Below are 19,126 nucleotides of genomic sequence, written 5' to 3' on the forward strand. Positions count from 1 at the left end.
AGGGAAATGTATCAGGTGAGTCCAATTGGATGTTTTAGATGCTGGCAGCATGGGCATAATGGTACAAAAAACTTCTGGATAGCACTTCTCCTTTAACTCCAGTCTGTCATTTAGTCGCTGTACTTGGGTGCCACTATTTCAGTCTAGAGCCACTGGTCCCTAGTGAATAGGCAAGTGGTATTCTGTGTTAAATTTACCATTACATGATAAAAACCTCAAGTACATCGACTCCTTTGCCTCCCAACATCTAAATGGCACAGGACTGAACTTTGAGTGTGGTAAAATCAAATGTTTCTGATCTTGCCTTTGTTTTAATGTATGTTGTTTTCTCCTTTCTTGTATCTCTCCATTTGTGAATGCCTTTCCTTTTAAATGACACAGCTTTACATGGTGAGAACCATGCTAGAGTCACTCATTGCTGATAAAAGTGGTTCCAAGAAAACGCTAAGAAGTAGCCTAGAGGGTCCAACCATATTGGATATAGAAAAATTTCACCGTGAATCATTCTTCTACACACACTTGCTTAATTTCAGTGGTAAGGTCATGGCATGATTCTAGCCATCCTCTTGTGACTGCTTTCTTTGCTTGTTCTTAAATATGGCACACAAGAAAGGGGCTTTTACCTGCAAGGTACAACCAAAACTAATAGTAGACCTTTACGCATGTGTTAGAGCATTCATCTGTCCACCAAAACTATCATAAGAAAGATCCAGTTCTTCAGGTTTATTTTACCATGTTATGTTTATTTTACCATGTTCTTATGTTTGTGTGGTTATGGAATGACGAAAAAATGTCAAACCCACAAATTTGCCCTCATTTTCATGTTCAATGTGATGCTTGTATGTCAACTTCATAAAGTCAAAGATTCTGACGTATGCACATTTAATCTGAAGGGGGGGGGGCTATGTCATTTGTAGGAATGGGATTGTACAGGTGGGTTGGTATACTGGGATGAGATTAAACTGTTAGAGCACTCATCACATTCACATGGACATTCACTTTAGGCCCCCACAATGGGAAACAGTCAAAGGAATCCGGTTCCTAGACTTTTGCAGGTTGTATGCTAATGGCATTCAAGCTGTACCTTTCACTGTTGAATCTGACATACCCTAGTGACAATTTAGTAGGCTGCTCAGTATTAAGGGAAATAAATCCCTATGTATGTTTTTTTTCTCTGGTTTACAATGGACTAAGATTTAGTCGGCACTGTTATTTCAACTTTAGACTAAAACTTTGTACAGTGCTGCATTTGCCCTATTAAAATATCTTTCAGGAAATGGTGACCATTGCTTTGGGTCCTGATGAATACTTCACTGATAACATCTGTTTTCTTTGTTTAATAATTTATGATGTTAGTTGCCATTAAAGCAAATCTCAAAAAAGGATCTGATATGAATGTCCTCTATATACCACATCGTCAATATGTTACATGTAGTACACTGGACAGAAGACCTCCTATATCTTAAAGTGAATTTGTCACTGTTCCGTTATAATTATTATTTATAAGTATTAAGTAACTTATATATTTTATATTTAGTTTTGTTTTCTGACATTGTATGGATTTATTTTTCATTAGTTTTATGGGAGTTGCCAGGGTCTGTCGAGCGCTTGTTGAATTCTGTGTTGACTATTTTTTATCAGCATGTGATGAGTACACCTTTCCACATCTGCAATATACCTCTCCATATTGACAAAACATAAAACTCTGTGTATTGTAGATGTGTCATATGCCTACTTTCTGAAGACGCATTGGGGGACATTTATCAATATTTGCTTAGGTATTCCTCTTTTTAGTTATTTTTTTCTTACAATTTTTTTGCTTATGTGCGACTTATTTATCAACTGCTTTCAGCCTTTTGATAAATTTCTTTCACATAAGCAATTTTTTTTTTTTTTTTTTGCTTAGGTAGTGGCTTTTTCTGCTCCATGTCTGAGCTGGTGTAAATTTAGTAAGTTTTTTTTCATGCCATGCGACTCTTTAGTGACTTTCGCACTAGATAAATCTCTGACCACTGCAAGTCAAAAATCCCTTTTTGCTTTGGTAAGCAATATTTTTATTTTTTGCTTAGGACACTGCACAATCAAAAAGTCGCAGAAAAAAGAGAGTAGTCGCACTTGCGACTTTTTTGCGACAATTTTAAGCAAAAAATAATCTACTTAATGCTTTGATAAATGTCCCCTATTGGGTTGCTGTGTCTGACAATGAAAAGTGAGCACCTGTGACTGACTTAAGATTGTGTCTTTCATAACTGCACCATGCTCCTTCCTCAGTCCTTTTTTTTGCAATCTAGATGCTATCCTGTGATTCTTCTACCCTCCAAATTTAGTTTGGTTACCTTTTAACACCCCAAAGATCTGCATTCTCTAGAGTTGTAGCTCCTCAAGTTTGCTTATTGGGTGTTCTGGATACCTTCGTCTTCCGTGTTTTAACCTTTTGTGCCAGGAAAGTGATCATTAAGGCGTGGAAGGCCACTGACACACACCAACGCTGGCACAGTAGACTAAAGCAGGTCAACCATTAAGCCTCCTTGTACCAATTTCTGTATATGAACAAGCATTTCCCTTGAAAGGTCAATAAAGTCAGCTTGAGCTGAAAGCTGATCAATGCTCTGGGGACGCAGGAATGTTTTTTTTTTTTTTTTTTTGTAGTTTGCATGGGTTGTATGTGTGGATGGTCGGGTTTACCTTCTTTTTTGCCTGGGCCCTTGTCTGGATGCCGATAAGCACCACTTCATGGAGCTAATCTTTGTGAGGGCGACACAGAATTTGCACAACTCCACCTTACTACTTTTTTACTGTGTTTATTCTAATGTGGAATCCCTGACGAAATTCTCCTTGGTAGTGAATGGTCCTTGAATGGATGTTTAAAATTGCATTTTAAGAGATTGTGCTCTTTTCTTGCACTGGCTTGTATTGATCTCTCCTGTTGTATGTTAAGGCAATAGCAATCTGTACCTGTTCACTTCTTGCTTTGCAGCCTGTGCTAGTATATATGCCATTGCTAGACTGGGGGTGGCTAATACAATGTCTGTCTGCTTTTTCCTAAAGAAACCTTACAGCAGTGCTGTGATCTGTCCCAGCTGTGGTTCAGAGAGTTTTTCTTGGAGCTCACCATGGGTCGTAGAATTCAGTTCCCTATTGAGATGTCCATGCCTTGGATTTTGACTGATCACATTCTAGAGACAAAAGAAGCATCAATGATGGAGTAAGGATACAAGTTGTACTTCCTTCCTGTACTATATTCTTTACTTTCTGGTCCATTTGGGTTGCACCTTCCATGAAATTGTAGGTAGCCAACAGTTATTATTGTCAATTGTCTCATGTGGTAGGAGTTGGTTAATTTTTACAGCCAAAATCAGGAGTGAAACGATCATTCAAAAAAAAAAAAAAAATACTCCTGCTCTTGGCTACAAATATTGATTAATAATATTGGGCAAAATTTTACATGTGAAAGAGTCCTTATTGTCTGCACAGTAGTAGACTGCGCCAGCATAGTATCACTACCATTGGTAATGAAGCTGATGTTATTAGTTTTAGCATTTTTATTACCAGTGTAACTTCAAATCTCTTTGAGTCTCTTGGTTGTTCTTCTAGGTACGTTCTTTACTCTCTGGATCTGTACAATGACAGTGCACACTATGCCCTCACAAAGTTTAAGAAACAGTTCCTCTACGATGAGATTGAAGCTGAAGTAAGTGATCCTTTTTACAGTCTGTCAATCAGTACCACAGGCATTCTTTTTTTTAAAGCCAAACTTCAGATTAACAAATGTTCTGATATACCACTATTATTATAGGATGGACTTCATTCAGCTAATAACTTTAATTATCCTTAAATTTCCCATAGGTTAACCTATGCTTTGACCAATTTGTGTACAAACTTGCGGACCAAATCTTTGCCCATTATAAAGTTGTAGCTGGAAGGTATGTACTTCACCATTTTACTTGATTGCCACCTCATATTTGTTGATCCGGGTGCTGACTTTTTTTTTTTTTTTTGCAGTTTACTTTTGGACAAGAGGCTTCGAGCAGATTGTAAAAATCAGGGAGTCAGTATTACGCAACCAACATCTAACCGTTATGATACGTTACTGAAGCAGCGCCACGTTCAGGTTTGTATTTAGACAAAGATTTACGCCCACTTACCATTGTGCTTTGTAGTATTAGTGTGTGTTTGAGATTTCTAGTAAAACTAAGTTTGTTTGAAGAGTTTTAATAAGTTTATAATGATTCTTATATCGACAGGAATGCTAAAATAATCCCCCGTGGTATATTGTAGATCAGAGCTCCAGGTTCCTATGCATTATACACTATGAGCTTTTCTGGAGAAGCTATCAACAGCCTTGAGTCCAGAACTGCCTATCCAGTTAGTCTTGCAATGAAAGATTTAACTTTTAGAAGGCAACTTTTGATCTCTTACATAACTGGTGGGATGTGTTAAGCAATACATTCATGATGTGTTTAAAAACGTGAAGCTGTCCATTGCTAGCTATCATTTTACATGAAGCATCACCGTGGGATGCTATAATGACATGGTGGGAAAATAAGTACATGTCTTTTATTTGCATGCTAGGCAGTCTGAAATTGTCCTTTATCGATGACCATTACTTTAAAAAAATTTCATTAAAGAGTGGAAATCTGTTAAAACATGGGAGAAAGCACAGCTGGATGCCTGGACAAATAGCAGAAAATGTAATAACATCAGTGTTAATCTGCTCTTACAATAACCCAGCTGTGATCTCTTGTACCTTTTAGAGCTTAAGAGATGTTACATTTTGTACAATGGGATTTTCCCCCTTTTTTAGTTTTTCTGTTTGTTAAATGTACTTTTTTTTTTTGTTATAAAGGAAGAGAAGCCATCGGCAATACTGGCATGTTGGTTTCAGGAAATACTTTGTACTCCTTATTAAATAAGATTCTGTAGCAGCTTTTTAGACCTCTGCATTGTGCTGTTTTTCTATTATTCCTCCTGGAACTGTATCAAAACCTTGACAGCTCTGCTATGCTTTTTTGTCAGTAGGTGTCCCCCTTTACAGCAGTGTTTCCCAACCAGTGTGACTCCAGCAGTTACAAAACTATAACTCCCAGCGTGCACAGACAGCCTTTGGCTGTCCAGTCATGCTGGGAGTTGTAGTTTTGCAATTGTTGGTGGCACACTGGTTGGGAAACACTGCTATGCAATTTAAGGCTAGGTTCACACTATGGAATTTCCATCCGAAGATTCTGAGTGCACCCAGCGCTGACTGAATCAGTTGGCTATAGGACAAGCATGGACTTTGCCATCTTAACAAATGGCAATGTCTTTGGTGCAGATTCTGCCCAACAATGAGCAGACTCATTCCTTTGGTGCCAGAATTCAGGCAGAATATCTGCCACTAAAAGTGTTCATTGTGCAGCAAAATCCAAAAGCAGAATTCCAGATGGAAATTACTTAGTGTGAACCTAGACTAACTCAGAGCTTGTAGGGAAATGGCCCATTAACAAGAAGAATGGCAATCCAAGCTGTCAATGTTTAAATAAAAGGAATGATAATAATGCAAAGTTCTTAAAAGAAAAAAAAAACTTTCTACATATTTCAACCACTTTACTGCTACTGGAATACGCTGCAGATTATTGCTGCTCAAGTCAGGAGCGGAAAGCTGTTGCACGTTCTTTCTGTGTGAACAAAATTAAGGAAAAAATTTATGAAAATCAAGTCAACACTTCAAGTAAAAAAAACTTTATATACACTTGCAATGTTCCAGCTCCACTCAAGTATGGAGAAATAATGGAAGTCGACTGGAAAAGTTTGCCTTCTATTATTTAGGCCAAGAAAATTGTGTTTTAATAATGTGTTCTTTCCACATAATATATGTAGATCATGTTATATGGTAAGCAGTAGTGACCTTACTTTATGTTTACTGGTTTTAGCTCTTGGGAAGATCTATTGATCTTAACCGGTTGATCACTCAGAGAATTACTGCAGCTATGTATAAATCTCTGGAACTGGCAATTGGACGATTTGAAAGTGAAGATCTTACATCCATAGTGGTAAGTATCATCTTCTGTCCACAAGAACGAAGTTTAGATAGAATAGGTTTGAGATATTAGTCCTTGCTGGTGAAAGTTAGTACTAGCAGAATATAGACATTATCTGACACAATCTATCCAGGAAGCAACATAGATAATATGAAAAACACTTTTAGATTAGACAATTTTCAGTAAAAATTCAGGATTATTGCTTTTGCACTAAAGATAATATCATCTTATGACCTGTGATGCCAATGCCCCATATTTAGGGAGATGCAGTATGTTGAAGGGGTTCTCCACCCCTAGACATCTTATCCCCTATCCAAAGGATAGGGGATAAGATGTCTGATCGTGGCGGTCGCGCCACTGGGGACCCCCACAATCTCCCTGCTGCACCCGGCATTCGTTTAGAGCGTCGGGTGCAGCACCAGAGGCTCGTGACGTCACGGCCATGCCCCCTACCATAGACTTGCATTGAGGGTGCGTGGCCGTGAAGTCACGAGCCTCCTCTCCGCATCGCCAGTGATCCAGCATGGAGGGAAGTTCACTCCATATACCGGATGTCTGGGATGCCGCAGCCGAGATCATGGGGGTCCCCAGCGGTGGGACCCCTGCGATCAGACATCTTATCCCCTATGCCTTGGATAGGGGATAAGATGTCTAGGGGCGGGAGTACCCCTTTATGACAGCGAACTGACAGATGACAGATGAGAGCATCGACCGTATTCTTTTAGTTCACAGTAAAAATCAACTATTTTACTTTCCTTCTCTGAACACAGCTGTCATGTGTTTTCTTAATGGAACTTTGTGAATGAAAGTGCATCTACATATTACTCTTCACACAGGGATGAACACCTAGCTGTACTACATATGCTTTTTATAAAGATTGTGTAGGCCAGTGTTTCCCAACCAGGGTGCCTTCGGCTGTCCAGGTCTGCTGGGAGTTGTAGTTTTGCAACAGCTGGAGGCACCCTGTTTGGGAAATACTAGTGTAGGCAAAGAGATATAACACCCCCGACAAAGGCAAAGGGACAACCACTTTTTCTGCTCAGCCAGTAATTGATGTGAATCTAATCATTAAAAAATAAAAGTAGCAATGCTAAAAGGTAACAAATGTTGTGATACATGTAGATGAAATGGGCTTTTACTTAAAGAAAGAGGTCACCAGATTTTTCTGACCTTCATGTAACTAGAAGGTAATGGAGCATTGTAGGTATGCTTACGCACAAACCTTGAAAAGACCAGCTGTTTTTGGATTATTGTGGTAGATACTGTCTTACAGAGAGGCAGGATTGTCCCTTTTTTTTTTTTATTTATTTATTTTTTATGCATTTGCTGTCCATATATTCAGAGCCTGATTTCTGAATGTGAACTTGTATTATTCCCTAGGCCATAAATAAGTGACACATTCACAACATATATAGTCCAGCAGGAAGGATGATATAAAGTTACATAACAGTTGTTTCTACAGCTGCTTTAGCTGTAATGCAACCCTTAGGTCTTACCATGCCTTGGCCATTTGGTTGTATTTGTTTTTAAGATGTTTGGAATTTTAAGTCCGCTTTGAATGGGTTTGTGTGTTATTTTAGACATGTAGCAAGTGTGTGGCTTACATTTATTCACCAATAAAGGTGGCGTCAAAGGGGAAGCTAAAATAAAAAATCAAGGGCAGCAGTAGGGTTTTCTTTTTGCCTTGGCCTATCTGATTGTAGTAGTTGCTTAACTTTAGTAGCCAGTTGTTATAGATTTAGATTTACTTCTAATGTGTAACTTCATGTGGAATTCAACCTCTTTGTAACAATGTTTAGTAAATGTCCAGTACACAATTCTAAAATGTAAGATGTTTTAAAAGAAAATTGTAATTTCTGTATTGTGCTCATAGCTTCAGACATGGGTAAATAGCTAATAAGGAGCTAAAACAAATGATACGTGTCTGTTAGCTGATGACTGTTCGCAAAGTTATAAAATCGTGTTTTTCCTCCAAGCTCAAGTATTAAAAAGGTGATCTGAGCTGCTGCATGCTTGCTTTTTTCCTCCCTCACCCTTCCCTGCTCTGCTTGATTTTTACAGGGCTCAGTGTTGGAAACTAAACCATGTACATTAATGGTGCAGGGCAGGAAGCGATGTGGGAGGAAGAAGACATGCATGCTGCAACTCAGCTCAGCCTCTACCACACTTGAGCTTTATAAGAGGAACATGACTTTATAACTTTGCAAACAGCCATCCGGTTAGAGAGGTTTTATTTGTACTATAAGCTATCTTCCCATGTCTGCAGCTCTGAACATAATATACAGCTGACAAATGAGTCTAATACAGTGTTTCCCAACCAGGGTGCCTCCAGCTGTTCCAAAACTACAACTCCCAGCATGCCCGGACAGCCAAAGGCTGTCCGGGCATGCTGGGAGTTGTAGTTTTGCAACAGCTGGAGGCACCCTGGTTGGGAAACACTGGTCTAATATCTAAGTGTATGAAATGGTACCTCAACATTCCACACTAAGATGTTCACATATGGGCCTTACTGCTTCTAAAATCTGTGCTTATTTAAAACTGATCATATACTTTATAATCTGTATGAGTAGGGTCACACTGAACAGTAAAAGACGCTGCGGATCCGCCGATGACAGGACGCTACAGTGTGGCTCCAGTTGTCATGGGAGAGACACACTGTAGGGTCTGTCATTGGTGGATCAGCAGTGTAAAATATGCTTCGGATCCGTTCCGTGTGACCTTACCCTATAGATGAAAAACCAGTTTCAACAGTACAGTTAATTCACCTGAGCAATTGCAAGAATAAAAATTGTATTTAGTGTGTTTTGGTCTGTCCGTGTTTTGTCTTTGTGAGTTATTAGCATTGTTTCTGTACTAAATGCATCTACTGCCTCTTTACACCCTAGGAGCTAGAAGGCCTTCTTGAGGTGAACCAAATGACTCATAAGTTGCTGAGCAAATACCTGACCTTGGACAGTTATGATGCCATGTTCCGAGAAGCCAATCATAATGTTTCTGCCCCCTATGGAAGGATCACTTTGCATGTGTTTTGGGAGCTAAACTATGATTTCCTCCCCAACTATTGCTATAACGGTTCTACCTACAGGTACACATTGCTTTTTATCAATTTATATTTGACGTCAGAATATTTCTGTCTTCAACCCAATGTATCTTTTAATCTATAAACTAAAACTTCTTAAAAAGACCAGTCCCTTATGCAGACCAGATTTTGTGTGACAGATTTTCAGTCCACCATGAACTGAATAAAGTGGTCATTTTCTTTGAGCAGACGACACCAAGCAAGACCATTTTTCAATGCAATTTTGAAAAAAGTTTAGCTGTATATTCTCGGTCAGATTATTTTAGGATCCTGAGTCAGCTTTATCACTACTAAGGCTGGGTTCTCATATGTCTGGCGTTAACGCAGCTTAAAACTCAGCACAACTGATGCTACAACTGATTACATTGTGCATCAGTTGTTAAGCATCCGGCATCCATTATTGCTGAATGCCAGACTGGGGAATGCATCTTTTTGCTGGTGACAGTCCGACGTGTTCAAACTGAGATGCTGGATGATTGTGAACTGTCCCATCAGTTTTTCTCCGGTGCACGCCGGAGGGAAACAATGCCGGACAACTGATAGATGTGAAGGGGGCCTAAGGCAAGGTTAAAGAGTGCTTAGAATTACATTTCTTATCCAGACACATTTTCAGATTTTCAGTACATGCAGATTTAAAGCTATAAAGTGTCTTTTCTTTGTTGTTCAAATATTTTTTATTTGTTTTTTTTTTTTTTTAAGAACTACTACAAAGTGACTCTAAGTTAAGCTTTTTAAATGTATCCCCTTCTTTATAGGGGCAGGGCTAAGGGCATAGTTTGGACCGTTTTGTTTTATTTTCATATTCATTTTGTTTCAGTTATTTGTTCACTTTCATACATTTTGGGCATTTTGTCACTGAAACGCAGTTTTACATTTTCTGATTTCCCCTGTAAATACAAATGCAGCTTCTGACACACTCTGTAAAGCTGATCTATGTATTTTAAGACCCAGCAGCTCCTGCAGATCAGCTGCATCAGCAATCATATGATCACCTAGCCAATATTCAGTATTCCTTCCTACTGAGCTGTATACACAGAGCTAATTGAGCACTGTGTATACAGCATGTGGGAAGTACAGTGTATTACTGTCCCTGCCTCCTCTCTGGCTAAGCCCGCTGTCAAAGACACAGGTAACTGTCAACTATCTTGAGATGTAAAGTGGTTAAATAAAAGATGAAACATTATAGTTGTCAATCACGAAGTAACAACTATCTGCTTAGAAGTGTGCATATAGAAAGAGCTGTCAATCACTGAGTTGGACCGCCAACATGACTAGTTAGCCCAGACAGAGCAGAGATTACATGAATTTATCCCGCTAAAATATATTGTCTGCAGATAGGATGGCCGGTTTAGCATGACCGATTCCCCTTAAACTGTCATAGTTTAGGATTTTAATGAGATTATTGAAAGTACAAAAAGCATGCACTTTAAATCTCAAACAGAATGTAGCAGAACTTAATAAGCCATTTCTTATTAGTGTCCTCATTTCTCTTATCCAGGTTTGTTCGAACAGTTCTACCTTTTTCTCAGGAATTTCAGCGTGACAAGCAACCGAACGCCCAGCCACAGTATCTGTATGGCTCTAAAGTAAGTACTTCCACAAGTCTGTGCACGAGACATAAATCATTCTCAGTTTGGGCACTAGACACAAGAGGATACATGGGTGGCATCATTACACATTCTGTAAATTGTGAACCTCAACGCAAGCAAAACCGCACCTCACTGGAGCAAAAAAAAAAAATAAACACAACTGCGGTGCAGTCTTAAGTAAGCTTCAAGTAAACACCAAAAAGAAGAAAATTTGGTGGCATATACATCATGATGCCAGTGTCATAGCTGTAGTTAGGAGGTGAGGCAGGCTTGTTTCTATATTGAGGATGGGAATATACAGTGTGCCGCTTGCTTTACATCACCCATATATGTCAATCATTACCACTGGTATTAGCTGTTGACAGCACTACAGCTTCCATGTTCGGCTGTCTGGACTATGCAAGTTCAAGGGTATTTGAGTTCAACACGTCTAATCATTTATTCCACCATGCCCCAACGCCTACCAAAGATGAACACTGCATTAGGTGTTAGGTTGCAGCATGACTTCCTTCTCATTTTCAACTAAACATCAATGCGTGGGCGTGCATGTTTTTTGGGGGGAAACTCATGAAAATAGCTGTTGGTGAAAACAAGAGTTTGGCCAGCATCTATCCTAAATGGGCTCTGTCATTTGCAAAAGCTTTTTTTCTAATGTAGATAATGCCATTTTATGTATATTTGTAATCTACATTGGTTAAAAAATGTGTATACTTTTGAGTGAAAAAATGCAGTCCTGTCCCTGCAGCTTTGCCTGTGTATCTCTGTGCAGAGACAAGATACAGAAAGTGTGAGCGGACAAGCAGGGCCCTGTGCACTGAGGCTCTATGACATGCCCCCAGCTCACACAGCAGGCTGATTGAGAAGTCAGAAGCCTGCATAGAGTCCCGCTTGACCCACCCACCTGTATTTTGTCTCTGCACAGAGATACACAGGCAATAGCTGCAGGGACAAGACAGCATTTTTTCATCCTAATATATGCACATTTTTTAACCAATGTACATTACAAATATTCATATTACATAATTTACATTATATAAAAGGTCTTTGCAAATGACAGGTACACTTAAAAGCGTACCCGTCAGATTCAACAAAAAATATTTTTTTTTAACATATCACTCAGTACCTAATACTGGCCATGTGTATCTAATTTTTATGTTTCTAGCACCTTTTATTTATTTTTTTATTACACTTTTAATTTAGCTCACTAGTCTGAATTCCTCTCAAAGGGAGAGGGCGTGTCCTCACTGTGCAGGTCTCCGCCCCCTCCCTTTGCGGGACTCAAACTGACAGTGGGAGGATTTTTCCTCCAGCTGTGAGCCCTGCGCTCACAGCTGTCAATCAAGGAAGTGTCCATGACATAGGTGATGACACATGGACACAGCAGGACTAGTATGTGTCCAAGGGGGGGGTTGGGGGTTCAGTTGTTTGACTGGCTTTTTCAGTATGAAATACTTTTCTAATAAAAGCAATTGCAAAACCTATTGGTTATACATGCTTTACAACATTTCAAAAGTTTTTGTGTCTGACAGTGCCCATTTAAATGAAATGCTTCCCTTTTCCAGTATTTTACAGTGTTGATAATTGTTTTCTGTATCTTTGAATATTTACACAAAAAAAATACACATTGGTGAATCGAATTTGACATTTTTATTTGGTACAGAAATGCACTACATAAAAAGCTTAAAGTATATATAATAGTGAATGGGGTCTATGAAGTGATCTATAATTTAAAAGTCCAAGTGAACTCAAGACAAGAAAATATTAAACATTAAAGGGCTGTCTGAGTTCAGATTGCAGGATCACACACAACCCACAGACAGGCAACCCTCTAATCCTTGGAATGGTTCTCAAGGGTCTGATTTGTAGAAATGATCAGTGATTGTTTATTGTTGCAAATGTGCCGGAATCTTCAGCTTGCTCCACAGCTAATGGCTTCCTTTAATCCCATCATTAAAGAGTTTATAGTTCAACTTGGCAGCCGATTATGGAGTAAAACTCTGTTCTTATGGAACATTATGTGCGTATAGATACTAGATTGAGCAGAGATTATCAAACTAAATCTTAATCTGATCTTTCTAAACAAGCACAAATAAACACATTGACAAAGCAAAGAGCAAGGATAAATGTTATAGATAACTACAGGGAGTTTATATATTCACAACACCATATAAGTGTTGGTGCCAGTTCATGTAGAGGACAAGGTCTTTCTTAAATGGCGAGTCAGATGCATAGTTTTCATAGCGCAGAAGTACAAGTGATAATGGTATTCATTACCAGTCACAGGAATCTATTATCTACCGCATTTATAACATAGAGGCTGCTGGTGTACTAATTTTTATTTTATTCATTTGCACAAAACCCATATCCAGTTTTCAATGTGGCCAGTGAATCTTGAAAATATATAGCCAGCAGCCTTTACGATCCTTCCGCATTTTAATTATTCAACATTGGGTTTGCTGCATTTGCTTTTCTGCAGTTATATAGGCAAACAATTGTCAAATAGAAAAGAACAAAATCCTAAGGATAAATCAGTCAGTCACAAGAGACCATAAACTAGATATTCTAGTAGGGACCGGACCTATTAATGCAGATTGAGTAGTGGTATACGAATATCTTGTTACATATAGGTCCAAATTTATCAGTCTGTCCGAGATAAAAAAAAAAAAGAATTCAGATTTTTGCCTTGAACAAATGACAACCAGCTCAGCTTTTGTTTCTCAAAATGAGACAAAAATCAAGATTTTTTTTTTTTCCCCAGACCGATTGATAAATCTGAGCCAGTATCTCCAAAGTCTATTGTGACTTTAATTGTAATAATTATGCCTTTTGGACTTTCTTTGTGCAATACTGTATAACCAGCTTTTTTTTTTAGGCAGATACAAATATGTATATATCTCCTTTTGTACGGGTAACAAATAGAATTTTGATAACAAATATGGCTTCCATTACAGCTCTGACATGACCGTTCTAAATTCCTCAACCTTATACAGTATCTGCATTGCATCAATACTCAATACCCCTCTTTTTTATGCACCTAAACAGCATGCTAGAAGCAAGTATCTTATTGGGTCAGGGTCTGGGTAGATAGCAGTCTATTTACTGCATTTCATTATGGCATGTAATACTGTATGAACTGCATGAAATTGTGTGCCTTTGTGCTGTATCATGCACCTACTATTTTATATAGCTAAATAAATCCAGCATATACTGCCGAAAGATAACATTGCAAGTCACATTATGAAATATAAAAGTCAACCAAAATGTAAAGTGAAGGTTTGGGTATGTCCTGTCTGATCTCTTTCCAGTGCTCCTTCTCCATGTCTGTGTAAATGTTGTTGGTTTCTGTTAGTTTCCTGGAACTCTCCACATACACACATAAAAACTTTTTCATACTTAAATCCCAGATTCAGTTTCTTAAATACATACACATGTATCAACTAACTTAATTTTTCATTTTTAAGGCATGTTTCGCCATAGTAACACCTTCTGAACATAAAGCCAGTGGAGCAATCGCCCCATACATTGCCATTTCTAACACTTAGAGAGCAGACTGTCCATTAAACCGATTTTTTTATTTATCTTTTTTTTTTTTTCTCTGAGCAGCAAATTTTTTATGAAAATTCTTTAATGAAGCCAATTTAGCATTTTATTTTGCATTCATGAAAAAAATTAACAATAAAAGAAATTCAGTGCAAAGGTGTCCATAAATAGGTTTTCCCAGAGAAAATTGCAGATCCTTAGGACCCCTGCTGATCATCTGTTCAGCACAGCAGCGACCCCTCGATGTAAAAAATGTATGATGCTTGAAGCCTTGGCTCCGTAGATTGTGTAATGGCTGCACTGGCTTACTCCAGTTCAGCATTCGTTAAAGTGAACAAGAGCTAAGCTCTAGTAACCCAACACTGTTACTGCACAATGTATAGAGCCAAGGTTTTCAGCTCCATACATTGTTTAAATATGTGTCCAGTAGCTGTGCCAAACAGATGATTGGTTAGGGGGCCAGGTGTTGGCATCACAGGAAGCAGCTATTAATGGTCTCTCCTGAGGATAGGTCACCAATCCATTTTCACTGTACACATATAGGGGGGAGATTTATGAAAACCGGTGTGTGAGAAGAGGGGTGCAGTTGCTAATAGCAACCAATCAAATAGCTGCTTTCATTTTTAAAAAGGCGAAAAAAGAAGCAAGCAATCTGGTTGCTATGGGCAAATGCACCACTCTTCCTCTACACATTTTTTTCATAAATCTCCCCCATAGAATAGGAGATCCTGCTGCTATTTATAAAGAACACCATCAGAAGCTGCAAGTTGTAGGAATTATAGAGCAGTACTGAGCAGTTTAAGCTGTGAATCCAGCAATAGTATTAGATGTAACACTTACTATAAGCTGATGCTGTCTTTCTGTGTGTGATACTTTCACTATTCTGCTATTTCATCTTATGATTTAGGTTTAGGAGAGAGGACAGGAGACTGATAAGTCTTTACAAAGATAAATAACAGTGTAATTTATATTTTTATTGTACTTTTTATTGTTGAAATTTAGATTGTTTTAAACATTTATGTATCTAAGATGGAAATCCCTTTAACTGTAAGAAGAAATACCCATCATTTTTATCATTGTCATCTTATGACAATTTACTAGTGAAGCTAATGTTGCTCTTTATTTTGAGGCCATCTTCTTTGGAATAGTAGTTTAGTTATTTGCAGTATTTGGGCATTGTCTAGAGTATTCCATGGTGTACCGATCTGTTTGTTTTATAAGCTCTTTACAAATGTATAAACTCCACTTCTGTTGCTATATAAACTGCTTTTGTATGTTTTTTTTATTGTCTTTTGCTCATTAAGTAGTTCCATTTGAGTACTGCATATTTCTAACCCCTTAGTCCTGACTATAATATATACCATTAAAAAGTTTACAGTAAAACTAAAAATGGAATAAATGTTATGAACATAATCTAATACTCTGGTTTGTGCAGCATACATACCGACATGCAATGCTTTTCTCCATTGTGTACATATAGGTTTATAGTATGGTACAGGGTACTACAACAAGATCATTCCTCTGCAGTTGGTTGTGCAGCTCCATCTTCATGATCATTAGGAGTAAGGCTGTTGGTTTCCTCAGCAGTTAATGGATCTGTCATAATAGGGGCCACGTGGCTCCCATCTGTGCTTTTATCTTCCTTCTTGTTCTCATTTACTGGTAGAAGGCCTGGTTTTTCAAAATTCTCAGCTGATTTTTCATCTTTTACCCAGGCTTGCCTTTTGTCTCTGTCATTGCTTTCTGCATTCTGTGCTCTTGCACGCTCTTGACGCTTTCGCCACCATATATGCAGGCACCCATATAGAAGGATGCAGGCTATAATAAGGAGTATGATACTGCTAGTAAGCCAGATGCCTAAAGCTAGATCCTTTTTCTTGCTACTGACTGATGACGGATCTTGTGCGGCGGTATGGAAGATTTTGCATTGGTCACTGGACGGGTTGGCTGACTGACAGGTCACACACAGGATATATGTTGTAAGAGGGGTAAGGTTTTCAACAATATAGAATGTCCGGCTGGCTGGAATTCTCTCTTGTCTTTGAAAGTGTTCTCTGGAGTATCCAGACATCATTGTGTTCCAGTTAGACTGGTACATGATACTGTAGAAGCTGTCAGCACAGCTAGGAATTGTTGGCCAGATAACCATTGCTGTGTTAGCGGTGATATTCTGGACAGAGATCACCATGGTAGTGTTCTAGATTGTTTTCACCACCAATCAAAATCTAAAAAATAAAACGTATTTGTATGTTAACAAACCTTCTGCTTTAAATAGTCCTTTGAAGTATAAAAGTCACATCTAATATTTCACACAGTTAGCAGTATAATGAGAACCCCTGTCCAAGACCTGTGGATAATTTATATATTAACACACAATTCCTTGCTCTGTGTTATCTGTTTTTAGAGTTGTAATCTTCCAGTGTGCATGAGCTTATAAAGTCATTTATTTAACACACTGCAGTTCCTGTTCAAGAATATAGACTGCAATCCTGAAAGTTCCTCTAAATACCAGGGTTATGGTGGATTCAACATTGCCACATTATCCTGGCCAAATAAGATTGGGCTGTATTTTTTCTTTGAGCTTCAGATATTTGGCCCATTTCACATGTACATTATTGTAAATATATTTCACATTTCACTTTCCATGTCAATTGTCTAAAACTGCCACCAAAATGTACTATTTAATTCCCCTACAATTCAATTTATTTTCAAAAAAAATCTGAAGAAAACACACATTTAATATTAAAATGATTAGGCTGGGTTCACACAGTATTTTGATCAGTTTTTATAGTCAAAACCTAAAGTGGAGCAAACAAAGAGAAAGTCTAAAATGGAAAGATTTCCATCTTTTTCTGTATTTTGGACAGACTCCTAGTTTTGGAAAAAAGGACTGATCAAAATACTAAGTGTGAAGCCAGCCTATTTATTATTTGTTTGGGCTTTGACATATTGCTTTCATAATATTCTTTGAACATACATTTCTACTGTTTGAGAACCACATCTTATTTCAGCATTGTATAAATAGATCCGTTATACTTACAGGGGAACTCCGGTGGAAACAAGTAGAAAACAAATGTTTTCAAATCAATTGGTGCCTGAAAGTTAAACAGATTTGTAAATTCTATTAAAAAAATCTTAATCCTTCCAGTACTTATTAGCTGCTGTATAAAACAAAGAAATGTGTGAATTTCTTTTCTAACAGTGCTCTCTGCTGACACCCTTGTCTGTGTCAGGAACTATCCAGATTAGAATAATATCCCCATAGCAAACCTCTCCTGCTCTGGACAGTTCCTGACACGGACAGAGGTGTCAGCAGAGAGCACTGTGGTCAGACTGAAAAGACATTCAAAAAGAAAAGAACTTACTGTGGAGCATACAACAGCTGATATGTACTGGAAGGATTAATATTATTAAATAGAAGTGATTTACAAATCTGTTTAACTTTCTTGCACCAGTTGATTTGATAACATATTTTTTTACCCCAGAGTACCCCTTTAACGTAAATTGATAAAGCTCAAGTAATGCATTAAGTATTCTCCCCAGATTCCACATGGTTATGTCGGAGACAAAGTTACGTTCAGACAACTGCATAGAAGGCTAAACTGGAAGGGCATCAGCTTCATTATTTACAGGCATAGCTGTCCAGTATATATATATATATATATATATATATATATATATATATATATATATATATATATATATATAATATGTGTGTGTGTGTTGAAAAACCATCATAAAACAGTTGTAATATGTTATTATTCTGTTTTAATGAATTCAAGCATAGTCTATCATATGCTCATAAGATTTTCAGAGGATACTCCAATTATTCTTTCCGCACATGGACATCATGTCACAAAGACCAGGTAGTCCATTTGGTCTGTGCGCTGGCGACTACATTATTGCACAAAGAGGTCATATTTATCTATGTAACTCATTATGCCCAATGCAGACAGCTCAGCACATTTAATCTCTGTAGATTTAGATGAAACGAATGACTACATATGAGTAGATTAAAATGACAACACGATAACATATCAGGAATATATCAGTATTTATGAGATGCAAAATCCTTTTTAAAATGTCACCGTCCAAGTTTAAAAGTATTTGCCTACCTTGGATGTGCTGCCAGAAGTGAAGTTGTCTTCTGCAGAATGGATGTCTATGATTTCACTGCTCGCTGTAATATATTTGATGTGATTTGCACCTGTGGCTTATCAGTTCCTGCATTCCTCAGTCTGCCAGCTCCCTGTGCCCGTCACTTGTGTTCCCGTTCTCCAGGGACGCTGGTGAAATGACTCCTTTGTCTCTGCTGCATGAATTCACATGTGAGTGCATATTCCCTGAGTGCTCTGTTGCCTTGGTTTTTAAAAGACATAAAAAGATTTTTTTTTTCTTTTAACCCTCCCCCCTCTTCTGCTCGTCTCTCACATCGCCTTATGTCCTCTCCTTTAGTAAGAGCACTGAACTCTAGAACTGTCTCTCCCCCCCTTTGAGATTATGAACGGAGAGTCACAATCTAGCTGTTACATGTTTGAAACACGGTGACCATTTAATAACCAATAAGAACTGACACACACTATTTATGTTTCAAGCTACACAGAAGATTGTCTGCATTATTGTACATTTTTTTGTTAGTGTGTTAAACGGCCACTAATATTTCTACAAACTTGTAGCCCTTTTTCTTTATATTACTTATATATGGTGACTCTCTCCCTAAATTTCAATCAACCCTGAGCTAGCAGCTAGGATATAACCTATACACTGCACACACACACAGAAGAGAAGCTACCCAGTATCTGTAGCACACCATCAGAAACAGCAGCTTCAGCATGGAGGGCATTATACATCAGTGTTGCATAGTGAAAGCTGCAGCTGTCTCTTTTTTTTTTTTTTTTTTT

General features: G+C 38.1%; 2 protein-coding genes across 3 annotated transcripts in view; one reads left to right on the forward strand and one right to left on the reverse strand.

Annotated features, from left to right (window-relative positions):
• CYFIP1 (cytoplasmic FMR1 interacting protein 1) overlaps positions 1–19,126 on the forward strand; it is a 108,804-nt gene that overhangs the window by 65,052 nt on the left and 24,626 nt on the right. Inside the window, exons 16-23 of one of the 2 annotated variants that reach the window (XM_056555867.1) lie at positions 382–535; positions 3,049–3,205; positions 3,595–3,691; positions 3,847–3,923; positions 4,003–4,111; positions 5,910–6,029; positions 8,903–9,102; positions 10,595–10,682. In XM_056555867.1, coding sequence (XP_056411842.1) covers positions 382–535; positions 3,049–3,205; positions 3,595–3,691; positions 3,847–3,923; positions 4,003–4,111; positions 5,910–6,029; positions 8,903–9,102; positions 10,595–10,682 — 1,002 coding nt within the window. The remainder of the gene's footprint in view (positions 1–381; positions 536–3,048; positions 3,206–3,594; positions 3,692–3,846; positions 3,924–4,002; positions 4,112–5,909; positions 6,030–8,902; positions 9,103–10,594; positions 10,683–19,126) is intronic. The other variant, XM_056555868.1, reaches the window with a different exon arrangement.
• FNDC9 (fibronectin type III domain containing 9) lies at positions 12,318–18,712 on the reverse strand. The gene is made up of 2 exons (XM_056555872.1): positions 18,341–18,712; positions 12,318–16,450 (listed from the first exon to the last, which is right to left on the reverse strand). The coding sequence occupies exon 2, from the start codon at positions 16,411–16,413 to the stop codon at positions 15,739–15,741; it is 675 nt and encodes a 224-aa protein (XP_056411847.1). The 5' UTR covers positions 16,414–16,450; positions 18,341–18,712; the 3' UTR covers positions 12,318–15,738.

The sequence above is a fragment of the Hyla sarda genome, chromosome 2 (assembly GCF_029499605.1).
Source record: "Hyla sarda isolate aHylSar1 chromosome 2, aHylSar1.hap1, whole genome shotgun sequence".
NCBI classification, from domain to species: domain Eukaryota; kingdom Metazoa; phylum Chordata; class Amphibia; order Anura; family Hylidae; genus Hyla; species Hyla sarda.

Excerpts from the sequence above, each read along its gene's own strand:
- FNDC9 (XM_056555872.1), bottom strand. The coding sequence starts at position 16,413 with ATGGTGATCTCTGTCCAGAATATCACCGCTAACACAGCAATGGTTATC.